The 21,600-nt window shown below is 46.7% G+C and overlaps 1 protein-coding gene across 11 annotated transcripts in view; it reads left to right on the plus strand.

Annotated features, from left to right (window-relative positions):
* KCNQ2 (potassium voltage-gated channel subfamily Q member 2) overlaps window positions 1-21,600 on the plus strand; it is a 75,907-nt gene that overhangs the window by 29,441 nt on the left and 24,866 nt on the right. For 3 of the 11 annotated variants that reach the window (XM_071573242.1, XM_071573236.1, XM_071573244.1), the window contains exons 6-11: window positions 344-454; window positions 1,365-1,460; window positions 2,176-2,270; window positions 5,613-5,642; window positions 10,077-10,145; window positions 12,001-12,030. In XM_071573242.1, the coding sequence (XP_071429343.1) occupies window positions 344-454; window positions 1,365-1,460; window positions 2,176-2,270; window positions 5,613-5,642; window positions 10,077-10,145; window positions 12,001-12,030 (431 nt within the window). Of the gene's footprint in view, window positions 1-343; window positions 455-1,364; window positions 1,461-2,175; window positions 2,271-5,612; window positions 5,643-10,076; window positions 10,146-12,000; window positions 12,031-17,504; window positions 17,559-21,600 lie in introns of all 11 variants that reach the window. The other 8 variants (XM_071573234.1, XM_071573235.1, XM_071573240.1 and 5 more) reach the window with 5 other exon arrangements.

The raw sequence follows: 21,600 nt of genomic DNA on the forward strand, positions 1-21,600 counted from the left end.
TGCCGAAGGCACAACCCCATCTCCCGGGGGAGGTTCCGAGCTTCGCCAGCCTCTGCACCAGATGGCAGCTCTCTCTGTGACAGCAAAAGGCAGGAAAATGCTCCCAACTGGTGTGAAAACCCAGCACGTGAGCAGGGCGAGTGTCGGGGCATCTGCATCCTGTGGAGGTGCCCACCCTGCCTGGTCCTCCAGGACCCTGAGCTGCACCTTCCCTTGGATGATCAGGGCACATGGTGATCCTGGCTCCTCCATGTCCCACTTGGGTGCTGTGGGAGTTTTGGCTGTGTTGTTTTGGTTTTAAGGATGTCTGACCAAGGGCTGGGCACTGATCTCCTCCCTGCAGATCACTCTCACCACCATTGGCTATGGGGACAAGTACCCCCAGACCTGGAACGGGCGGCTGCTGGCGGCGACATTCACACTCATCGGTGTCTCCTTCTTCGCCCTCCCTGCTGTAAGTTGGAGGATGCTGCCAGCGACCCTCTCCCTGGGAGGGGACTGAGCTCAGCTGTGCCTTGTCCCCAGCCACTGGAGGTGGTGGCACTGCAACAGCAGCATCCAGCAATGTGATACCCCTCCTGACTGCCATGGTCTGTGGCTTTTGAATGCAAAAACTAGGGAGAAAAGTGGAAACCCTGTCTGAATAGCCACAGCTTGGGCACTGTGAGCAAACAGGATGGAAACTCTGGATATGGCTCTGCACAATTAATTATTGAAGGAATAAGAAACTTTTTTTCCCTCAAAGGGCCATTACTTGGGGTGATTAATGGCTTTAAGCTGAAAGAGGGTAGATTTATAATGGGTATTAGGAAGAACTTCTTTCCTGTGAGGGTGGTGAGGCCCTGGCACAGGTTGCTCAGAGAAGCTGTGGCTGCTCCATCAAGGCCAGGTTGGATGGGGCTCTGAGCAACCTGGTCTAGTGGAAGGCATCCCTGCCCATGGCAGGGGAGTGGAGTAAGATGAGCTTTAAGGTCCCTTCCAACCCAAACCAGTCTGTGATTCTATGATTATGCCATTTCAGCAAATCACCCCTGTTCCTTTCACAGTGCATTTCTGAGTGTGGCATGGATCTGGATCCCTATGGGGATAATTTGCTAAATGCCAACACACTGGAGTTATTTTGTATTTTAGCAGCTGGCTGGAGGTGGTTTGGGTAAAGCTGCAATTCCAGAAAGTGCCAGCAAAGTCTGCTGCCCCTTGTAGGGTGTCTGCCAAGGCTGCTGGGGTGGAGGCTCCTTCCTTTCTCTATATTTGAAACAAAAAATGAGCAAGAAAAGAAAATTGGAAGGGTAAGCTGGCCACAGATTTCAACTGAAAGCTGAGCTAAACTCCTGCAAACTACAAATTGTTGTTTTCTTCCCCAGGGCATCTTGGGTTCAGGGTTTGCTCTGAAGGTTCAAGAGCAGCATCGACAAAAACACTTTGAGAAGAGGCGAAACCCAGCAGCGGGCCTGATCCAGGTGAGAATCACATCCAAGGAGCCTTGGGGTTACATTGTGCTGGTTTGGGGAGGATAAATAGACTTCTAGAAGTTGGGAATGAGATGGGGCAGGTGAAAAAGGGGGCTGTGTGTTTAAGGTGTGAGACAGCACCTTGTGACTGGTTTTGTCTGGGAATAAATGCCAGGAAATCAACCATGGGAAAGCAGCATATGTGGCAGGGAATGTAGGGGAGAAAAGGAATGAAATCAGCCCAGCACACAGCAAGACAAATGCATTAGGACAGGCTGTTTTCACCCGGTCTTTTTCCCTAAGGAGAATATTTATACTGATATAAAATTACAATTGGGAGCATTTTCTTCACAATAACAGATGTCTGTGCAGAAGGTTGGCCTTGGTGTATGTCTTGGAGATCTGAAAGTAGTCATTTTGTATTCCTCTGCTCCTTTCTTTCTAATTTTTTAACTCCTTATTAGGCAACAACACCCATTGCATCCCTGCCCTCAGCCTGCCAGGGCATGCCTGGGACCCACAGAATTATTAACTGGCTCACATGGTGAGGACTATCATGGTCCCACCCCAAATTTGTCATGTATCAAATCAGGAAAAAGGCAAAATGCCAGATCTATAGCATAGAAAACACAAGGAGGAGTCATAGTTGGCTGAGGTTTATAAACCTGTGGGTGGTTCTGGCCATGCCTGGGTCTACAACAACACTGTGTCTTCTCCTCCACAGGCAGCTTGGAGATTTTATGCCACCAACCTGTCCCGGACAGACCTGCACTCCACCTGGCAGTACTACGAGCGCACCGTCACCGTCCCCATGTACAGGTACCTCCTCCTCCAGCTTCCTCTTCCACTGCCTTCCTCCTAATGCCACTGTCTCCATAGTTATTTTTGTTATCTGGGTATGTAGTTTCATTTATTTATTTATTTAGGTTGAAAAAAATTATTTCAAGAGCTCTTAAGGACTGGTTTATGCTTTTTCTTTTGGAGTTGTTTTGCTTTCTGATTTTTTGTTGTATTTTTTTTTTACTTGATTTTAATTTTCCTGTTGCTTTGTTGTTTTTTTCTTTTCCATGTCTTTGTGTGTTGTACACAGTCTTCCTTTCCTCTTTATTTCTCCACATCTGCTGGTAGTTGCATTGTGTTGTGACAGTTGCCGTGCCCAGGTGTGAAGACCTCCCTCCGAGCTGCTCTGGATCGTAGGTAAATGCTGCCCTCACCTTACCTGCAGCTCCTTGTGCCTTTCCAGGCTCTCCTTACTGGTCCAACTGGTCTCTAATGGTCCTTCTGCCTTTCAGCAAACTTCTCTTCCTCCTTTGACCAGCCTGGCACTCTCCCAGGTGCATTTGCCCTGTATGCTCCTTTCCTTTCATTTTATTTCTCTGAGAGGAGGAAAACCAACTTGGGATTCAGCAAGCATTTTCCCATTTCTTGTATTTCATTTATCCATCCCAGTCTGTTGACAGGAGTAGGGAAGGAGGGTGAGCTGTGATGGATGAGGCTCATAAACACCACTGGGTTTTAGCAGCATCCATCTGCCTTGCTTTACCTGCTCTTTAACAGGCAGCTTTTTTAAAGTGAAACAACACAGGGTAGAGCAGTGCTGTGGGAATTCACAGCCTCCTGGGATTTGGAGCTTCATGGAGGTGGGGACAGAGTTCCCTGCCATGCCTCAATGCCCTCTGGGGTATGGGAAAGCACTTCATCCTTCATATCCCTCTTGGGCTTGGTGGTATGAAGAAGGAGGTTTCCTCAGAAGCTAAACTGCAGTGTTGCTATTCATTTTCACCCCATGCTGCCCCACATCCTGGGCAGGGCTGTGCATCCCATTCTGGTGTGTTTTTAGGGGCTACCCAGGTCTCTCTAGGTTTGTAGCAGAGTTGGACATGTTAGTTAGATATTCCCATAGCTCTATGGGATTTTGTTGGGCATAATGGGGCTCCCTGTGCCTCATCTCCCTCTCCCACACAGGGCTGTGCTCCAGCACCTGGTTGCACCACTGCAGGTATCATCCCTTCCTGCTCTCCTGTGTTACTGATGTCTTTTAGCCCTTGGGCAGGCAGTGTGGATGTATTTCCTGGGGTAAACATTAGCCTGTATTTCAAGCACAGCAGCCAGTCTCTTAATCCAGCATAAAAACCTGTTGGAAGTCACATTGTTGTGATCAGCAAGTTTTCATTGAATTTATTCCCTGTGTGTGTCCGATTGTTTGCTTTTTACCCTGGAAATCAATGAACCAACTGTAAGATTTTGTTTAAAAAGCCCAAAACAACAACAACCCAACAGAATAGAACAAAGCTGTTTTCCAATAGCATTAAACCCACCCATTGAAAGTCTCCCTCCCAGTATCTGACCTTCTCGCTGTACCTTTGCAGCACTGGCTGGCATCAGCTACTGTAGAGGGTGAGGATGGAGCCTGGCCTGAAGTCCACTGCAAAATGCAGACACCCAGGGCTTGTTTTCAGTGGACTTTGCCAGGTTTTACTTCTCTTTGAACTACTGAACTTACCACGCAGCCAGACATGCAGTGACACCCTTTTGATTGCAGAGTACTGGGGTAATTACCTGCTACTTAATCCACTTGTTAAAACCTGTATTTCCAGGAAGAGAAATAAGCCAAAGAGCTCCAGAAGGGGCTAAATAAAAACCTTAAGAAGGAGAAAGAGAAAAAAAATGTAGTTTGAAGCATTCACTTATCTTGACTAAAAAGCCAGGACAGATTCATAGCAGAATTGTAGCAGTTTCACTGGCTGATGCTGTGGGTGCTGCTCAGCCCCACTCAGCAGTGTCACCCTGGCCTTCCCTAGGCACGGGTTTCACTGCAGTCCCAGCTTCTCCCTTAAATCCCAGCTCCTCTTTGTGCACAGGTGAAGTGAACATCACCTGAGTGAGTGAACTGTGGGTGCACTGATGGATTTAGACATTAGTCAAATTACATTTTTTACCAAGAAAGCAGTGAACACCTTCTGAATATATTTTGGATGCACTCAGATAAATTAATTGCAAATTTTAAATTTCTTTTTAAAGGGGAGTAACTGTATGTTCTGGCTGCAGCTTCTGTCACTCACACTGACCATCTCTCCTTGCCCACCCACTTCCCAGAGCCAGCTGTCAGGTCTGGCAGCCTTGTGCTGGTGCTGGCAGCTGTGGCAGCACGTCAAGCCCAGCACCATGTCAAGGTGATGGTCGCTGATGTGTGTCTGTGATGCACAGTGTGGTTTGGAAGTGGGTTGGAGGAGCAGAGTACCCCCCTCCCTGGTGCCTGGGGGTGATCTGCAGTCACCATCACCTTGGTACCCTTTCTGCTCAACATTGGGCTGCTTATTCCTCACAGCAGGAGCCCTGTGCCTTTAGCTCATCTGTCTTCCCAAGGCATCTCTGAGAAGGCTTGGCTGCTTGATATGAGAAAATTGTTACACATGCCTTGGAGCAGCTCATGTGGCTCCAGAACATCACTCAAATCACTGCAGTAGAGCTACTCTGACTTGTTTGGGGAAAATATGGTGGCCTCTAAGAGAACCTCTGATTTAATCTTTAAATCTGAAATGTGGTAGAACAAAATCTGAAACATGCACAGGGCTTCTGTGTGTGCAGGTGTAGTTTGGGTTGTGATGCATGAGCAGCTTGGTGCACTCAGACATCATAACCAGCTCTGCACCAGCCACTGGATTTACAGGGAAAAAAATTTGCTCTCATTGTCACTTATGAGAGCAGAGCCTTGATCTCAACTATACCCACATATTGATATTCACAAAAACCTCACAAACCCTTGGGCACATCCTGCCCCAGTCAGCAGCCCAGCCCAAGGAGCCCCTGGCTGGTGAGACCGAGGGCTCTGGATGTCCCATGGAAGGTCTCTGGGAGGCCCCCACACTTTTCCCGCTCTGTGGTGCCCATTTGCTCTTGGATTAAGGTGGCAGCTGCCTGTCCCCGAGGGTGACATGGGGGTGTGGTGGTTTCTGAGCAGCCACAGTGGGAGTGAGCTCAGCCCACGCTCCCGTGCTCACCTGTGAGCCTGGCCACAGCATCTGCTCCCGGGGAGACACTTCGTTCATGTGCTAATTTTCTTTATTCTGTTTCTTTTCCCCTTTCCTCCGCCCCACCTTTCCCCCCCTGTTTTTCTTTCTCTTATCCCTTTGGTTTTCTTTGGTGAAAACACTTGAAAAGCACGCAAACGCAAACGTATGGTGCCTCCAGGTATGAAGTGCATGTGACTCTGAAAGTGTGTGTCATGTCACTCCTTGTTCTTCATTTGGGATTGTAATATGCAAAGCTTTGAATTAAAAAAAAAAAGGAAACAAAAAACCAAAAATAAGAAACTTCCGAAGATGAGTTTTTTCAAAGGAATGAGTGAAAGCCCAAAGCAGATTCCCCCTCCTGCTGCTGACAGAATAACCCCATGCACCTCCATGTCCATTTTAGCTATTGGTACAAACAAGTGTTGGGAAACTCTGCCAAAATGGTGATGTAAGGAAGGAGAATGGGAGAGTGCTTGATAATCTTGCTTTTCTAAGGATGATTCCTTGATGGTCTTACCAACCTCCTCCAATCCACGCAACACTTAACAAGAAAATGTCCCTGTTCATACTTCCATTTCCCTCTGCCATCTCTCCTGTGTGTTCCTTTTCTCCAGCCCTCTTTTCCCATCCTTCACTGTGTCATTTATCTGGCTCTATGCTGCAGGAGTTGTACCCACCCTGTAATGCTGGCTTTGCTGGGTTTGCTGGTGTGGTGGCACCATGGGACACATCAGTGGTGGCACAGAATAAATTCTCCATAGCAGCTGTGCCTGATTTTGAGGACAGCATGTGGAGGAAAGGAAGATCTGGGATGCTAAACTGAAATGATCATTCATTTCTTTGAGTAATCCAGTCAGATTTTTGGAAGAAGGATGTTTCATCTCAGCAGAACTTTTCCATTTCAGTTTTTTTCTTCCAAGACCGAGCTAGAGCCAAGCAGTTATTAGCCAGTTATTCAATCTGGGGCTTAACCTTTTGGGATCAATCCAAATGCAAAGACCTGGATGTGACTGTGTAAGATTTATGATAAATAATGTTATCTCAGGTTCTGCAGAAAGGAGTAGATTTGCAAATCACAGCTGTATTTTATATGAGATGGGTATCTGAAGGTGTAGTCAAGTTAATATTTTAAGATGGGGAATAAATGACTTGCATTTCAAGACTTCAGGCCAAGCTCTGTTCTTACAGCAGTTTAAATCCTCACTAGATGCAGTAATGCCATTAGAGATGATGTGATTTAGTGTCTGATTTCCAAGCCCAGCTCCAATTTTCACAGATGTAAGTTTTATAGCCTTAATAAATCACACTTACTGCTTTGTGTGCTTAATTTACAGCAAATTGCATCAATGAACTGCAAGTATAATACTAAAAATATATTTTCCTGTTGTGCTGAACAGGAATCTGAGAATCAGACATTTTTCTACTGCTGGGAGTGAAATAAGAATGTGCCACTTTCATCCCATTTGTTGTAATAAAGTATTTTATGAGTTTCATAAATGTTCTCAGTTATGAAAAATATCTTTAGCTGCAGACATAAAGTCATGGTTAGGGTAAAAATTGGTCTCTCATAGCAACTCCAGTATAGCATGGAGACTCATTTAGGTGCCCATCCCATTCCAGCATCCATCTCCTTGTCACCCTCTCCCCAGTTGTTCCTACTGGGACTGTTCAAAAAAATCATCGTTGTCTCTGTGTGCAGGTCGTGGGGTGTGTGTGTCTGTGTTTGCTCCCACTGTGTTGTGCCCTGCTGCCCTCCTTGTGTTGTGAGGTTCTGGTGACGTCCTGGCCCGAGGCATGATCTATCCCCACTGTCCCCTAATGCTTGAAAGTTACCTATGCTGCCAGGAATAGCGAGTCTGCCTTCCCTTTGGATGTGGGAGCCGGCACCTGGAGTTAGTGTGGCGTTTCTCTGTGCTGTTCTGGGAGGGCTGATGGAAGCAGCTCCGGATTCCTCTGGATGCCCTGCAGCAGCTGGTGGCTCAGGGGTGTTGCTGTGGTGGGTGGCATGAGCTGTGTGTGTTCCCTGGTGTGCAGAGCTCCTCACCCAGCTCCCCCTTAACCAAAACATGCTTCCCTTGCTAACAAGTGACACACGGACCAGGAGGAGAGAGAGAAAACACGAGGTGCCCCAGCCAGAGGTTCTTTCTGCTCATCTCTGGAGGGCACAGTGGCACCTGCATCACCCGTCCCCCTGGGCACACACACCAGGGCAGGGGGCCATGCATCCAGCATTTCATAGCAAAGCTCAGTCAAAGAGCTGTGCATGTTAAGTTCTGACCTTTTTGTAATATTTTTTGGTTTTGAGGTTCTGGAGAAATGGTGCGATGCAGTAGCTGTTCCCCAAGCTGCTCTTGCAATGACAGGTTAGGCTGAGATTTAACCAAAATTAAATTTCAGGTCAATTATTTTTAATAATTATTTTTTCGGTAAAATGGTGCTTATTTACACCTCATGTGTACCAACTTCTATGTTTGCTGTGGGTCTGTCCCTCTGCATGGAAGCATCTGTGGTGGCCCAAGACATGGCCACCTTCAGCACAATGCAGACCATGGGCTAATGCAAAAGAAGTAGCTCCTTTTGGAATGTTGAATCTTTCCATCTTCTGAGCTGATGAGATCTTCAGCTGAGACTTGCATGAGTGACAGCCCTGAATTTGTGATCCCAACTGGAGAAAGTAGGACTGTGTTCTTCTGGGTATGGACCTCCCTGAGAAGCTAACTCACCAAAGAACAGTTGTGCACCCTTCATTAGCTGCTGAGTACACTTTGAGCTTGATTTTATGCACCACCATCTTGGAATGAATCCCCAAACCCTACAGTGGGTTTGAAGGGAGATGACAGCCCAGGACTCATGCACTGCTCCACTGAACCAAGGTCGGCTTCTTCCTGACATCTGGAGTGAAGAGGATCATTAATCCAGTAGATCAGGATGTGCTTTTCTCTGGATGGAAATGAACAGAGGTGGACTGAGGAGCTGAGCCAAAATTTTCAGGCCTATTTTTATTCTTTTCTCCATACTTAGAATTGGAAAATTTTCTGATTCTTGTGAACACCAAATCTCTGCTGAACAACTGTGGTTTTGAGGAGAAGTTTTGTGCATTCAGAGAAGAGGCTTTTCCAGTTTGGAGGGTTTTTTTAGTTAAAGTGTGAAACTATTGCTCTCATAATGGCTGAAAAAACGTAGGCATGAATATGTTTGCCTTTATTTTACAGTAAGCAGGAGCCCCATTTCTTAGAGCACCTCAGCTGAGACCAGTCTGATAGTCTTCAAGTCCCTGCACTCATTTCTTTCCAGTCCTGAGTTTGGGACAGTTTGAGTAGATCCTTTTTGCTTCCATTAAAACCCACGTGGTTCATTTTTCCAGCAAAGTCATAAGTATAGGCTGCCTTGGGGCTGTGGCTCTGGGTTGGTATGGACATGGGCAGGCACAGGCAGCCTGTTCCCAGCCTCCAGCAGCCCCTGGTCCTTCCCTTCATCCCTGAGATGCTTGTCACCAGCATGACCTGAGGCAGCTGTGGTGCTGACCTCGCACCCTGTGGACACAGCAATGGCATGTGGCAGTTCCACAGTTTGACAAGGGTACACTGGTGGCCCAGAAAGGATTTTGCAGCCTGTCATGAGATAAGCCCCACTGGCCTTGACCCTGAGTGCAGAGCACTCAAGTGAGCTCTTAAGTAGATGCTGCTCTTCCCATCCATGTGCAGCATTCTCTGTCCTCCCCTTGACACCTCCAGCTTAAGTTTCTCTTGGTTGAAACCCTGGCTGTGAATATCAGCATTAAATATTTATAGGGCAAGCCCCAACCTCTCAGAGTCTGAGGGAAGAAACCAAAAGTGGATGTAGGAGCTAACACAATGGCTTTTAGCACAAAAGCAGGATAAGCCACAAGGTATTTGTTCTTTGGGGTTTTTTTTAATTATTAACCAGGATTCCCACCATCATGTTCTTTTTTTGTAACTGAGAAAGGAAGGAAGCCTGTGGTTCCTAGAAGGCAACAGCACAGAGTTTTGCCTCATTCTGGAAAAAACCTGACATGGGCAGTAGGGAATTGGTTAAACATGGCCCTGGAGCACATTGCTGTTTCCCCTGGTGTACTTGCAGCCTCGGGTCCCTGTTTTCTCTGCCCCATAAACTGCTCCTTCCCATGCCTCCCCACACTCCCAAGAGCAGCAGGGCTGAGTTTTCCCATTTTGTCCCAAAACTGGAGTTTCTCTCTGCTTAGTGCACATCCAAAGCAGTGACCTCCAACCACAGCAATGCCAACCTGCCATGCTACAGGTGGTGAAACAGCTCTGCCAAAGCACCACTGGGCTGCCCAGGAACCCTGGCAGCTGCTTGGTTTTTGGGAAGTACAAAATCCAATGGTGCAGATAAGTTTCTCTCTCTCTCTTGCTGTCTCTTTCTCTCTCTTACCCCACTGCTCTGCCTTAGGACACTGTTGGAAGTAGCAGCCAAACCCCTCTCCATCCTTCCTGAGCTGTCCCCCAGTTGCAGTTGATGGCACAAAGCTGGTTCTGGTTGAAAGGATGGGGCAGCAGGGGAAGTTGCCAAAACAGGAGGCTTTGGAATCTGCTCTATCTGTGTATTAATGGCCTTTGTTTTCTCCCTCTAGACTAATCCCTCCTCTGAACCAACTGGAGCTCCTGAGGAACCTGAAGAGCAAGTCGGGACTTACATTCAGGTTAGCAACAGAGTTAAGAGAGTTTGGAAAGCACACACTTTGCAACTTTTTTTTTCCTTTTTTTTTCCCTTCCTTCCTGCATTTTGCATATGGACAGCCTTGAAGATTTGAGAGGTTTGACAGTTGGTCCCCCATGGGTCCTTCAGTGACCTCCTCCCTGTCTTTCTCCCATGCTCTACATGAATTCCTTCAGCCTAACTTGACTCTGGAGCAATGTCACAGTGCTTGACTGACAATGAAAAGTCGTATTCTCAAAGGGGCTGGTCGATGTAGTGTTCCCAGTTTTCCTCTGACCTTTTTGCTCTTCAACACCCTCAGAAGAGACTCAGGCCCACGACATGTTAATTCATTCTCTGTTACCTCCAGTGAGAGCAGACAAAGTTGGAGAAGCGATAAATTTTTGTTAAATTTGTCATGGTAAGATATGCAAGAATTCTCCAGAAGACCAGGAGTCCTGCAGCTTCACCCTCTGCTCGGGAGGGGAAATACTGGGGGTTTTAAGCAGTCAAGGTTGCCCTTGGTGAATGGGGAGCCTGCAGACCCTGGGAGGGATGGAGAGATGCTGGTTCTTCTGGTGGGCATCAGGGCCAGCTGGGGATGCAGGGGATGGGAGCTGCCCCGGGCTGTGTGCCTCTGCAAAGACTAGAGATCTGTAGACCCCTGGGTTGGCCTGAAAACATTAAAATATGAGTATTTGAGCTAGTGACTGAGGCCAGGCTTCCAAGCTTTTCTGAGCAAGGAGCAGAGGGTGGAGGGGGATTTTTTAAGTCTTTCCAGGCTGCTGCCTTTAACTGAAGGGAGAGGGTTCAGAGTCTGTGCAGGTCTCAGCAATCGCTGCTGAGTGGTGGCAGGGCCAGGGCTGGTACAGCATCACACTCAGAGGGCATCTGTTAGGGGAGTCAGACCTATATTTGCTGAGAAATACAGTCTGCTCCCTCTCTTGGGGGGCTGTGGGGACAAGGCTGATTGGGATCCCACACTAAATGGAATTCCCCATTGTTTAGAGGTTATGAATTTGAGTAGTTGAAGACTGAGCAGGTTTTCCCCATTGCTGGAGGGAAATGCCACAATGATGCCTGGTCAGTGAAGGTGAGATACGTTTTTCAGTGTGGCCCGAGCATGGCTTGCAGTGTCATGACTGCCCTTTTGTAGGTGTTCAGCACACTTTGTCCTCAGTGATTTTCCAGGACAATCAAGTTTGGGATCTCAGTAGGAAACCACATACAAAAATTGTGACGTCCCACAACCTCCATGTAGCCTTTCCAATTACTCCCAAAGGCTTTGGAGGCAGAAACCCCACCTGGGGTGTCAGGATGTCAAGGCAGGGGTCCATGCTCCTTCCCACCCACGTCCCTCTCCCAGCACCCTGTGTAGGCACTGCAGCATGAATCCATGATCCAGAGATCTGACCTTGGCTCTGTCCCGATGGCCAGGGAGGGAAAACAGACATAGGATCATGGAAGCCATTCAAACCCGTCCCTTTGTCCAGAAACATCAGGACTGTGCATTTCCAAAGGAAGGGAGCTGCTCTCTGAGCCCACAGTAGTCCTCCTGTGCTCACATAAATCACACGACCCTCAGGTGTCTCAGTCCTGCGTAGGCACAAGGATGGGTTGGGACAAACTCTTCAACCCTGTGCGTTGTATGTGTCTTCTCTGAGGTTGTGTGAGTCTCCAGTGATCTTCTGTCCAGGCCAGAAACTCCAGGAATTAAGTGCTCCTTTCCCTTTCTTCTGTCCACAACTTCCACTTAGTTGTATTGTTTGGTATTGTCGTTTCATTATGTTTTAACAGTGAAGCAGCAACATCTTTTGCCACCTGACACCATGCTAATGTACTATTGCTTCTGTTTAAAGGAAAGAGCAGCAGCCCGAACCATCGCCAAGGTCTGTATCACTGCCAACACGCCATTCCCATGCATTCCCTGTAGATTCTATGTACGTGTGTGCGTGTGTGTACCATGTCGTGGCGCCATCGAGGGAAGCATTCTAGGTATTAACGTGCTTGTTCTGTGCTGTGCCAGTCCAATGTATCTACGTGTATGCTGGACCTTAAATCATATCCTCCTTCCAGTCTGCCTCGGGCTGTAGCTGCGAGGGTAGCGAGGCTGTGGGAGGTAGAAAGAGTGGTGGCAGCACAGGCAGAGCTGGCAGACACTTACCTGGGGTGACAGCAGGGCTTTGGTTTATGCTTCTTTATTTTATTTCATTGCTGGGGTTGTAGCTGAAGTAGTATAACACAGACTCCATGTGTGCCAGTGGGTAGGTGATGCTTTGCCTATGCCTCTGTCACCCAAGGCCACGCTGGGCAGAGGTGACATGGGAACACGAAGCCATCACCATGTCACCAGATCAGCAACTTCTCCTGAGCTCTTCTCGCTACAGGGCACTGCACGGGGCTGTGTGGACCTGCTGCTCCGTGGGACACAGGAGGGCTCTCTGACACGGCGCAGCGTTGCATGTTAGAGACACCCCTTCTCTACCCCATTCCCTCTGGATGAAGCACAGTCCCTGCTCCATCTTCCCTCCATGCCTTAAGGCCACGGTGCAGAGTGTGGTCTGAAACATAGTGAGCACTTTCCAAGGGCAGCCGTAAATCTCACCTACAGGACAGCTTTTCTCTATTCACATGTCCCAGGGAAAGCAACAGGGCTGGTATTTGGGATGCTTTTAGGACCCTTTTCATCCTCTTAGAAGTATATTAAAATCTGGGAATTTTTTTGTCCTATTTTTCCCAGTTCTTTTAGGCAGTAATTCTGGGACTGAATCTCTTTTTTTTCTTGGGTGAAGAGACACAGAACTGACGATGTGTGGAGATCATCTGCTTGACTTTCAGATCTTCCATCTCATACCTCAAAGTATAGCTTACAGCTTAAATTTTGTAAACAATAAAGGTTTTTCAGAAGTACAGCTAAAGCCTGGTATTCTGCAGATGCACCTCTCTCTGCCATGCCTTTTAGCTTATAAGAGGCCAGAAGCTAATCTTTCCTTGGCATAAAAGCCAACCAAAGATATCTGGGTAGACATGGTGCTGACTAAAGAGTGAAAAATTTTCTTTCCTCCTTCCTTCCTTCCCCCTCTCTCCCTGCTATTTTTTTCTGCCTTTCATTTGAGCTTTTCTTTGCAAGCAGAACCTTTGTAGCATTCCATCAGCTTTCCTGCCAAATAACCCAAATCTCCAAGATCATGTTTCAACTATCCAGATTTTTTTTTTCTACTTGGGGTCTCAAGTGTAGCTTGAGCAAAAGCAGCCTCCATCCAGCCTTATTAAAACAGGGATCATTGCATAGGAAGGGCTCTCTGGGAGCAGAGCAAGTCTGAAATCTTGCCCACTTGTCTGTGGCATCAGGTGGGGCAGCATTTTATCTTAGGGTCTGGTTGTTCCACTGCTCTGTCTCAGCCAGTGATATACTTTGGCTCCATCATGGTGCAGATCCACATTTCTCACCAGCTCATCGCTGTGTGATGAGAAAATACTTGTTCAGGCTCCACCAGCTCCATAGCTGAGGAAACTTGAGGTCCAACGATCCCTCTCAGGGTCACACCAGCCAAGCATCCCTGCAATCACTGGCATTAGTCTTATTTCTGAGACACAAGTCTTATCTCTTGTTTTTGAATCTCAGTCCTGTCTTACAGGGTTCATATTCAGCACTTAAAACGTTAGGTTGTATACAACATTTCTTCGTAGAGGTTGCAGGTTTTGCCCTGTTCATTTTCTACATCTCTTTCTCAATCTTATGTCACAGAAAGAGGTAAAAATAGTCCTTCCCTGTCGTTTTTCAGAGTAGTTGTTACTATATATAGGTCCTTCATCAGAGTCGTTTCTAAATGCTGTTTCCTGCTCCTGTGGTGCATCTGTCTCTGGTGACACCGATGGGGTTTGTTGCTAAACCCAAACCCAGGAGAGCTAAAGCTGAGGGTCCACAGCTGCCATGTAGATGGCATTAGAGTACATTCCATATAATTTAGTTTATCTTCCATGGCATCACCAAAGCTCTTTCCTTCTGTTTGGTTAGGACAATATCAATTCTACCTGCTCCCACTGTCTTTTTTCTGCCTGATAATGTCTCAAACCTCAGGAAGGAATTTTACATTCAAGGCAGCCCAAATTGCCTATTTTCCCAAACAGAATTTTCTGGATCTTCTACATTCACATCTCAAATCTTCCACCCACTTTAATTTCCAGCAGGCTTGTGGTGATGCTCAGTGTGTCATCCTTCCCTTAGAAAAGAGAACTCATCCTGTTTCTCTGCCCACCCAACTGTTAATCACCCAGTTGCTGCTGCTGCTTCCCTCAGGAAACTCCTGGGGATGAATTGCCTCTCACAGCAGACCCCAGCTCCAAGCTTTTACTGCTTCAGCTGGTAAAGGATTTGCCGCTTTCCATTTCCGTTGCTGCAGCACCTGGAGATAACTGGATCTTCCCTCCAGTGCTAGTGACGTGTAGGGAGTGGCTGATTTCCTATATCACTCTTTCCATAACTGAAACACCAAAGTCCTTACAGCAAATGGAACAGAAAGAGCTTTTTCATTATTTTGCATCTTAAAATGTATTAAGTTAGGGAAGGGATAATAGCACAGCTTTTGGAAATGTGCTGTGTAGGACAGACATTGCCTTGTGAGGTCAGGGAGCATCCCAAGCATTCTGCCAGCACACAGGGTGGCTGTCAGGGTCAGGCCTGTGCAGCAGTGGTGATGCTGCCCTCTGACCCTGGTGCTGCTGTAGTCAGGCTGATTTCTGCCCAGACAGCACTCGGGGAGCTGCTGCTCAGGGTGGGAGGACATGAGGAGGTGATGGGGTTAGCATGGCAGAGGCTCAGGGTCACCTGGAATTGTCTAGGGAGGCTTTTGATTTGGTCTTGCATAAAACGGGACAGCTGATCTGAGAGACAGGTTATGTCCTTTCTCTATCATTTCTATTTCGCTTTCCACCATGAGCTTGTCTGCATCCATCTGAGACCGAGTGCTGGGAAAGCTCTGTGCTGACCTGCTTGGGCACCAGGAGCTCTCCTTCCTCAGACATGGAGCCCAGGCTGTGAGGAGCAGAAGAGATGCTGGCCTTTTTCTACATGCTACGTACCTCTTCCTCTCTTTTATTTTCCTTCCTTTTTCTTTTTTTTTTAAAAACACTTTTGAAGCCTCCTGTTACTCATTGCTTTGGGTGTTGTGCCCACCCTGCCATCTGCCCCAGCCAAGCCGTGCCCCCCTGCCCCTCCCCAGGCTGGCTGTGCTGCCAGGGCACTTAGAACCATCACACCTCCCAGACCACTGCTGTTGTGCAGGGTCCAAATATGAGTCCTCTCTTCCTTGTACCCCCAGGAAAGGGAGCTGCTCTGTGGTGGAGCTTTCCTCATCCCACCTGCTGCAGAAAGGCAGCAAAACAGAGTGGTAATGGGGTGTGATTACTCTTTTGCTAATCAGGTTGGAAATTAGCTGTGGCATCTCATTTCTGTTTATTTTGCTATGATTGTAATGTCAAAAAGACACATGGTTAGCCAGGGCTGTGGAGGCTTCTGTACAAAATGTGGGCTTCAGATGCTTTTTAACAGATGGTTTGATAACCATCTGAAGGCATCCATGACCACATTTATTCCTCTTGTATTTTCCAAAACACAATTAGGTGAAAAGCTAAAAATTAATGAGCCAAATGATCATAATAATACATTAACATCAGAGAAAAAGAAACAGAAGGATTCCAGGGAACTGGGAAGCTAAAACTCAGATTACTTTGTCCAGCATGAGTTCAGTGCAGTAGGTGATGAGAAGAACCTCTTTGGAAGGTTGTTCTCAGCTGTGGTTTGTTGTTGCCCCCAATGAGCTCAGCAGGACCTTGGCCATGTATTGAGTGGATGCCGGACTGGGCTGCCTTGTAACGTGTGTGTATATCTGTGTGTATATCTCTCTATCAGTGTATGTTTATGTCTGTCTGAGATACACACATTAATATCTCTGTTCAGGGGTGTGATTAACGCTTTTGTACGCACTGGAGGATGCCTTTGGTTGACTCAGTGGGCCCCTGCTCATCCAGCCTAGGATGACTGAGATGTCCCTAACCTCTACTGCCCGTGGAAACCGGGGTCAGTCACAGGAACCTGATGGGCCACATTAGCCTGGGCTGGTATTTGGCCTTCTAACCAATTAAACTGGTGTCAGAGACTCATGCTGGGACTGACAGTAATCTGGAAATAATCAGTTGCCTTTAGGGGAGCGGATTATTTGCACAGAAGGAACTGCATCTTTCTGGAGAGACTAAGAGGAGAGTAACCCACATGTCTCCCTGAGGCTCTGCATGCTGATTATCCCACTCCCACACCAGCTCCAGAACAGCCCCAGGAGCACCACCAGTCTCTGGGGCTACCTGGGGATGCAGGGTCCGATAGTGGGCACCTGAGGAGACCCCAGGATGCTGTGGGTGGTGTCGGCTGAGCTTGCATGGGATGCTGTGCCCATGAGCTTCTCCGATTGCCGAGTTCAAGTGCAAAATGAGGTTGGGTTTTGATGCCCTTCAGCCTTTTCAATCTGCCCATGGATTCGGCAAGTGCTGCCTGCTGGTGGTTGGTGGCCTGGTGGGGTGATGGGGGCCACATCATTCCCCTTCTGCAGGTAGAGGGCTGCTCCATGGCGTGGAGGACCCTGGTCATGGTGGTGATCTCCTGGCAGGGCAGTGCCTGAGCAGCAATTTGGGATGGAGCTGTGGTGGTGCCTTGTCAAAGTCAGTAACTCCCCAGAAGTGGTAGGGCCTGTCTAAAAAGTGTCATGAAAACCAGATGTGTGAACATAGATGTTCAACTCTCTTCCCATAAGGGACTGCATCACACCCCGTTTTTATCTATTTTTATTTTTTTTAAATGCCAGGCTTAATATAATGTTGTTTCCTGTATGAGAAATGCAAACAGTTCACAGATTAACTAGATCTCTTTGTGAGTGGGTTCTTTTTGGAGAAAAAAAAAAATTGAGCTTTTTGATATTGCTTGAAAAAACAAGTTAAAGTTTTGGCTTTCCATGGCTTACACACTTTGAAAAAACTTGTGGGTTTTTTATTTGGTTAGAGGAAGAAGAGAGTATTTTCTTGTTTCAAACACAGATGGAAAAAATCTTCCTGCAGTTAATTGTAGATAAACTGATGCCACCAACTCAATGCAGAATGCATCATTTCTAACAATGAAATTTATTGATCACAGACAAATTTCAGAAACCCTCTTAATTTTTAGTGGTTTTTTTCACCTAACACCCAAACAGAACAATCCTGTCATGAACCCGGCCCTCAAAACACCTGTCTTTTAAACCTAGAGTCAGTAATCAAAAGTTTCCTGTCTGGCATTTGCTTCCAGGTCTAATTTTTACTCTCCCCTCATTTCCAGTAAGAGCAAACCGTGCAGAGAGTCACTATGCGGATGCTGCTCAGGAAACTCTAGGTACCACGGGAAATGCGTCGCACGAAACTAATCAAAAGCTGCACGGCTCATTCTCCCTCTACCCTGCTACCACCCGTTCTGATCACTTCTCTGCTTAATAGAGGTACTAGATGAGTAAAAAAAGGTGGAAGAGCCTCCCCACTGCCCGCTCAGAAGTCAGAGGCTTCCTTGTCTGCCAGTCGTGCAGAGCACGTGAACCAAAGAGATGAGGATGGGGAATTTGGGCTGGGCTAGCAAGCCAGTGTCTGCTCAGCAAGGGAGGAGGCCAGGAAATGAAGTTTAACAAATGATGGAAAATTAAATTTTTTTTAAAAAAGGAAAATTCTAACTCTTAAAAACACCCCTTCCTCCCTATTGCTCCATCCACCCTCAAGGTCCAGGGAATCCTTGCAAATTGAATTGCACTGTACAGCAATGTCCACTTAGTAGCATGAGAAATACCAGCTTCCTACCTCTGCTCTGTCACCATTCCTTTGGCTCTCTGAACACGACAAATTGACCTTTCCTAGTCTTGTGGCCTTTGGAAGCCATGGCTTGCCTATCTAGCACCTCTACTACGCAGCTAGAGAAGGACTAATCTCAGCCTGTCCCGCCAGACACAGGGGACACGGGTTCCCCTGAGCGTTGACATTGGCATTGTGAATGGTTCTGTTTCTAGACCCCGTGGGGAACAGACAGCTAGAGCTAGAGCAGAGGGTTTTGTACAAGCAGGGTTTGCATCTCTTTCATCCAGTGACAATTGTCAGGTGGCTTCAGGGAATTCCCAAAAAGCATCCCTTAGTGCACCCGTGGCCATAAGGGTACACTGACACATGTATCTCGGGTTACCTATGAGTAAATACATCTACATCCACACCTGCACTGGAAGAGTCTCTTCCCCCACCTCAGACACTGCTTCTCAGCAGCAAACTTGCACCTTCTTGAATTCCCACTGCCCAGAGTTTGCATGCTGTGAATGCTGGCAGGGGACCCCCTCAGCTCCTCTCCCCACAGCCAGGCAGGTGCAGAGCCCAGGAGTGGCAGGGCACTGAGTGATGCCGCATGTTTGTGAACTCGGATTTCTGCATGCTCTTTTTGGAGTCTGTTTGAATTCTCAAAATCACCAGTCTCTGTCTCCCTCAGAAAGCCAAAAAACTACAGTTTTAAAAGTGTAAAATTACAGTTCTAACAGTATATGTATCTCTGATTTTCTTCATTAATTGTTTCAACTTGTATCTTTTCTTTTCTTGCTATTTTTTGACCTGCTGGCTATTTTTATTATCTGTTCATTCTTGAAGTTAGGACTCATGTCTGAGGCTTGTGTGTACCAGGAGCTCAGAAGTAGAGTGGTAAATCCCATCTCTGAATGGGTAACAAAGAGGATTGAGCATGATCTAGGGTTCATAACAAGCAGTTCTTCATGGTAGGAAATTCTTTATGCTGGGATAAATAACCTAAAGCTTTGAGTCAGCCTCCTGCTGCATGTTTTGGTGGAGCTTTGGCCTTCCTTGAAGTTTAAAGGTGTGGTTTAAATATTGGGTGATCATCAGTTGCACAGACAGCATTTCAAGGCATTTCCAAATGGCAAAGATTTGATCAATAATCTAGCTGAAAAAATGATCCTGACTTCTGTAGTGTTTCCATTTGCCAGGTGAGGTTGTTTTATCTGGGGAGGCATAGTGAGAGCAGGGACTGCTCCCCAGAGAAAGCCTTTCCATTGCTTAACACAGAGGTTGTTTTTGGCAGAGATGAGAACAAGCAGTGCTATTCGTAATGCTGTCCTCCCACCTGTCCATGTCTAGTTCTGTGTTCTGGAAAATCAGCCACTCTGGTCTCAGTGTCTTCCTTGCATGTCTTCCTAGGCATGAACTTTTAATGGCTAAAGCTAGTATATTTTTTTTTTAATTTTTACTTAATTCCTTCCTACTGTGGTCCTCATTTCATCTCCCCCATCTTGAGTTCTGCAAGGGAAAGGGAGGATGAAACAAAGTATTACCTCAAGATCTTCTTAATCCATTGGTGACCCTGAGAAGGAGGATTACAGACTGTAATTCTTCCAGTCAAAAAGGAGTCTGGAACTTTGGAGTAGCTACAAGTGCATCTTTGTTACCTGCATCTGTCCTGAATGTAATGTTACATACCCTGTGCTTTAGTAAAACTGTAGGGGCCAGTTCTGCTCACGCTGTGCCTCACCTAAAAAATCCACTCACAGGCTCAAAGGATACCCCCACATGGGTAGAGCCCTTCCCAAAATCTTCATTTGCAAGCCTAGCTGTCATCATCAGGTGAACTGTGAAGGGACATAAAAATAATTAAAATGTCTTGTTTTCCTGGACCCACAGTCCCCACTGCACAAACTCTTTGGGCAGATGACAGCACTTTGATGCATCTTAGGCTGAGTGCTAAAAGCCTTAATCCAGGATGCATATAACAAAATAACCATAAACTATGAGGCAATCATGGAAAACTCAATGTAGGCAAATTAATAGGAAACTCCTCAGAAGCTGTGGTTTCTTAATGCACTAAACTAAATGCAATAACACATTCATTTTTAGACGATAATGTAACTACACCAAGCCAGATTATCAGGTTCTGCTTTGTAAGAGATTTTCCTGGTTGCAGAGAACAAGGCACCTCAGACACCTGACAATGGGAGGAAGTGGCACCCAGAGCAGTGAAGGAAAGATGTTTGCAGAACTGTTACCTGGCCTGTGGCTCTGGGTGTAGCAGGTGTCTTAAAAGCTTGTTCAGAAACGATCAGCCAGCTTGGGGATGCAATCTGGCTGTTGTGCTTTGCTCCTGAATTGCAAAACTGCTGAGCTGGCCAGTAGTGAGAGGTTGGAAGGAGATGCAGGATGTGACTGATGTGGTGTCTGACAACACTCAACATCAGTTGGAGAAAAAAAGAACTAAGAAGAGAGGGGTGATTATAATGGAATGCCACAGAATACCAAAGACATGAGCCTGGCTGCAGTGTCCCTTCACTCATCCGAGGCCCCGTGCTTTTCCATACCTGTGTGGTGCCTGTGGGGATGCTACAACTCTTGTCTTTGCCATTATTGTCCAATGGCTCCAACACAAGTGTAGCACTGTGGTTGTGGATGAGGAAAAGAAGAGGGATTACTCCCCATGACATGATCACTGGCTGATGTTTTGTTTTCCTTATGCCCAGGTTACTCTGCTTCTAGAAACTGGATTCTCTAGGCTGAATTCACCTTTGGAATGACTTCTCTGAAATCACTGGAGGCAAACCAGCCTCAAACCTGGCCCTCTCTTGACTTCTGTTCTAGTCATGGAAAGCTTTGCGCACACACTTGTACTTTCCTTTCCTTCCTATTTCCAGTAATTGGTTTCTGCCTCTTATTCACACCTGCAACCAGATTGGAGCCCAGTCAGCAACTGAGGCTGTCATTCCATTCACTCCTTGCACTTCTGCTTGGTTTTAATGAGCTTCTCTCATATGCCACAAGCTCAGCACAAACCCTGGATTTAAAAAATGTACCTCATTTACCAGCAGAAGAAAGCTCCTTTCTGTTGGCCACAGCATCTCAGAAGAGTGAGCACTGATAGTGGTTGGTTTGGATGCAGAGATTGATCTGAGTCTGTGCTAGTCTGACTCAGTTTGGCCAGCTGAGGAGAAAAAGAAATAATGGCCCAAGTATAGTTTAAAATCAATGGCAAGATGTTACAACTGATACTTCTTATTGATCCAAAATTACTGCTAATGTAATGAGTCCACATTTTTTAAAAGTGCTGATTTAATACTATAGAGAACTGGAATGAACCCCAAACCAGAGTGTTTCAAACAGGAGCTTAAACCCCTGGTATCCTGAGGTTGCTGATGGCAGCTCATTTTGAAGGTCATTTCTCAAGAATTTCTCTAATCAGTGCTGAGCTGTTGGACTTAAATGAACCAAAATGCAAAGCTCTAGAGCAGTGAGAACCTCTCCATCAGCCATGGGACCATGCATCAGTCCTTTCATGTTTCTCCAGTATGGGCTCTCATTTTTTGACTATCAGCAGAGGAAAATCAACTCAGTTTCTATCCTAAATTAAAGTTAAA

The sequence above is a fragment of the Pithys albifrons genome, chromosome 18 (genome assembly GCF_047495875.1).
Source record: "Pithys albifrons albifrons isolate INPA30051 chromosome 18, PitAlb_v1, whole genome shotgun sequence".
Classification (NCBI taxonomy): domain Eukaryota; kingdom Metazoa; phylum Chordata; class Aves; order Passeriformes; family Thamnophilidae; genus Pithys; species Pithys albifrons.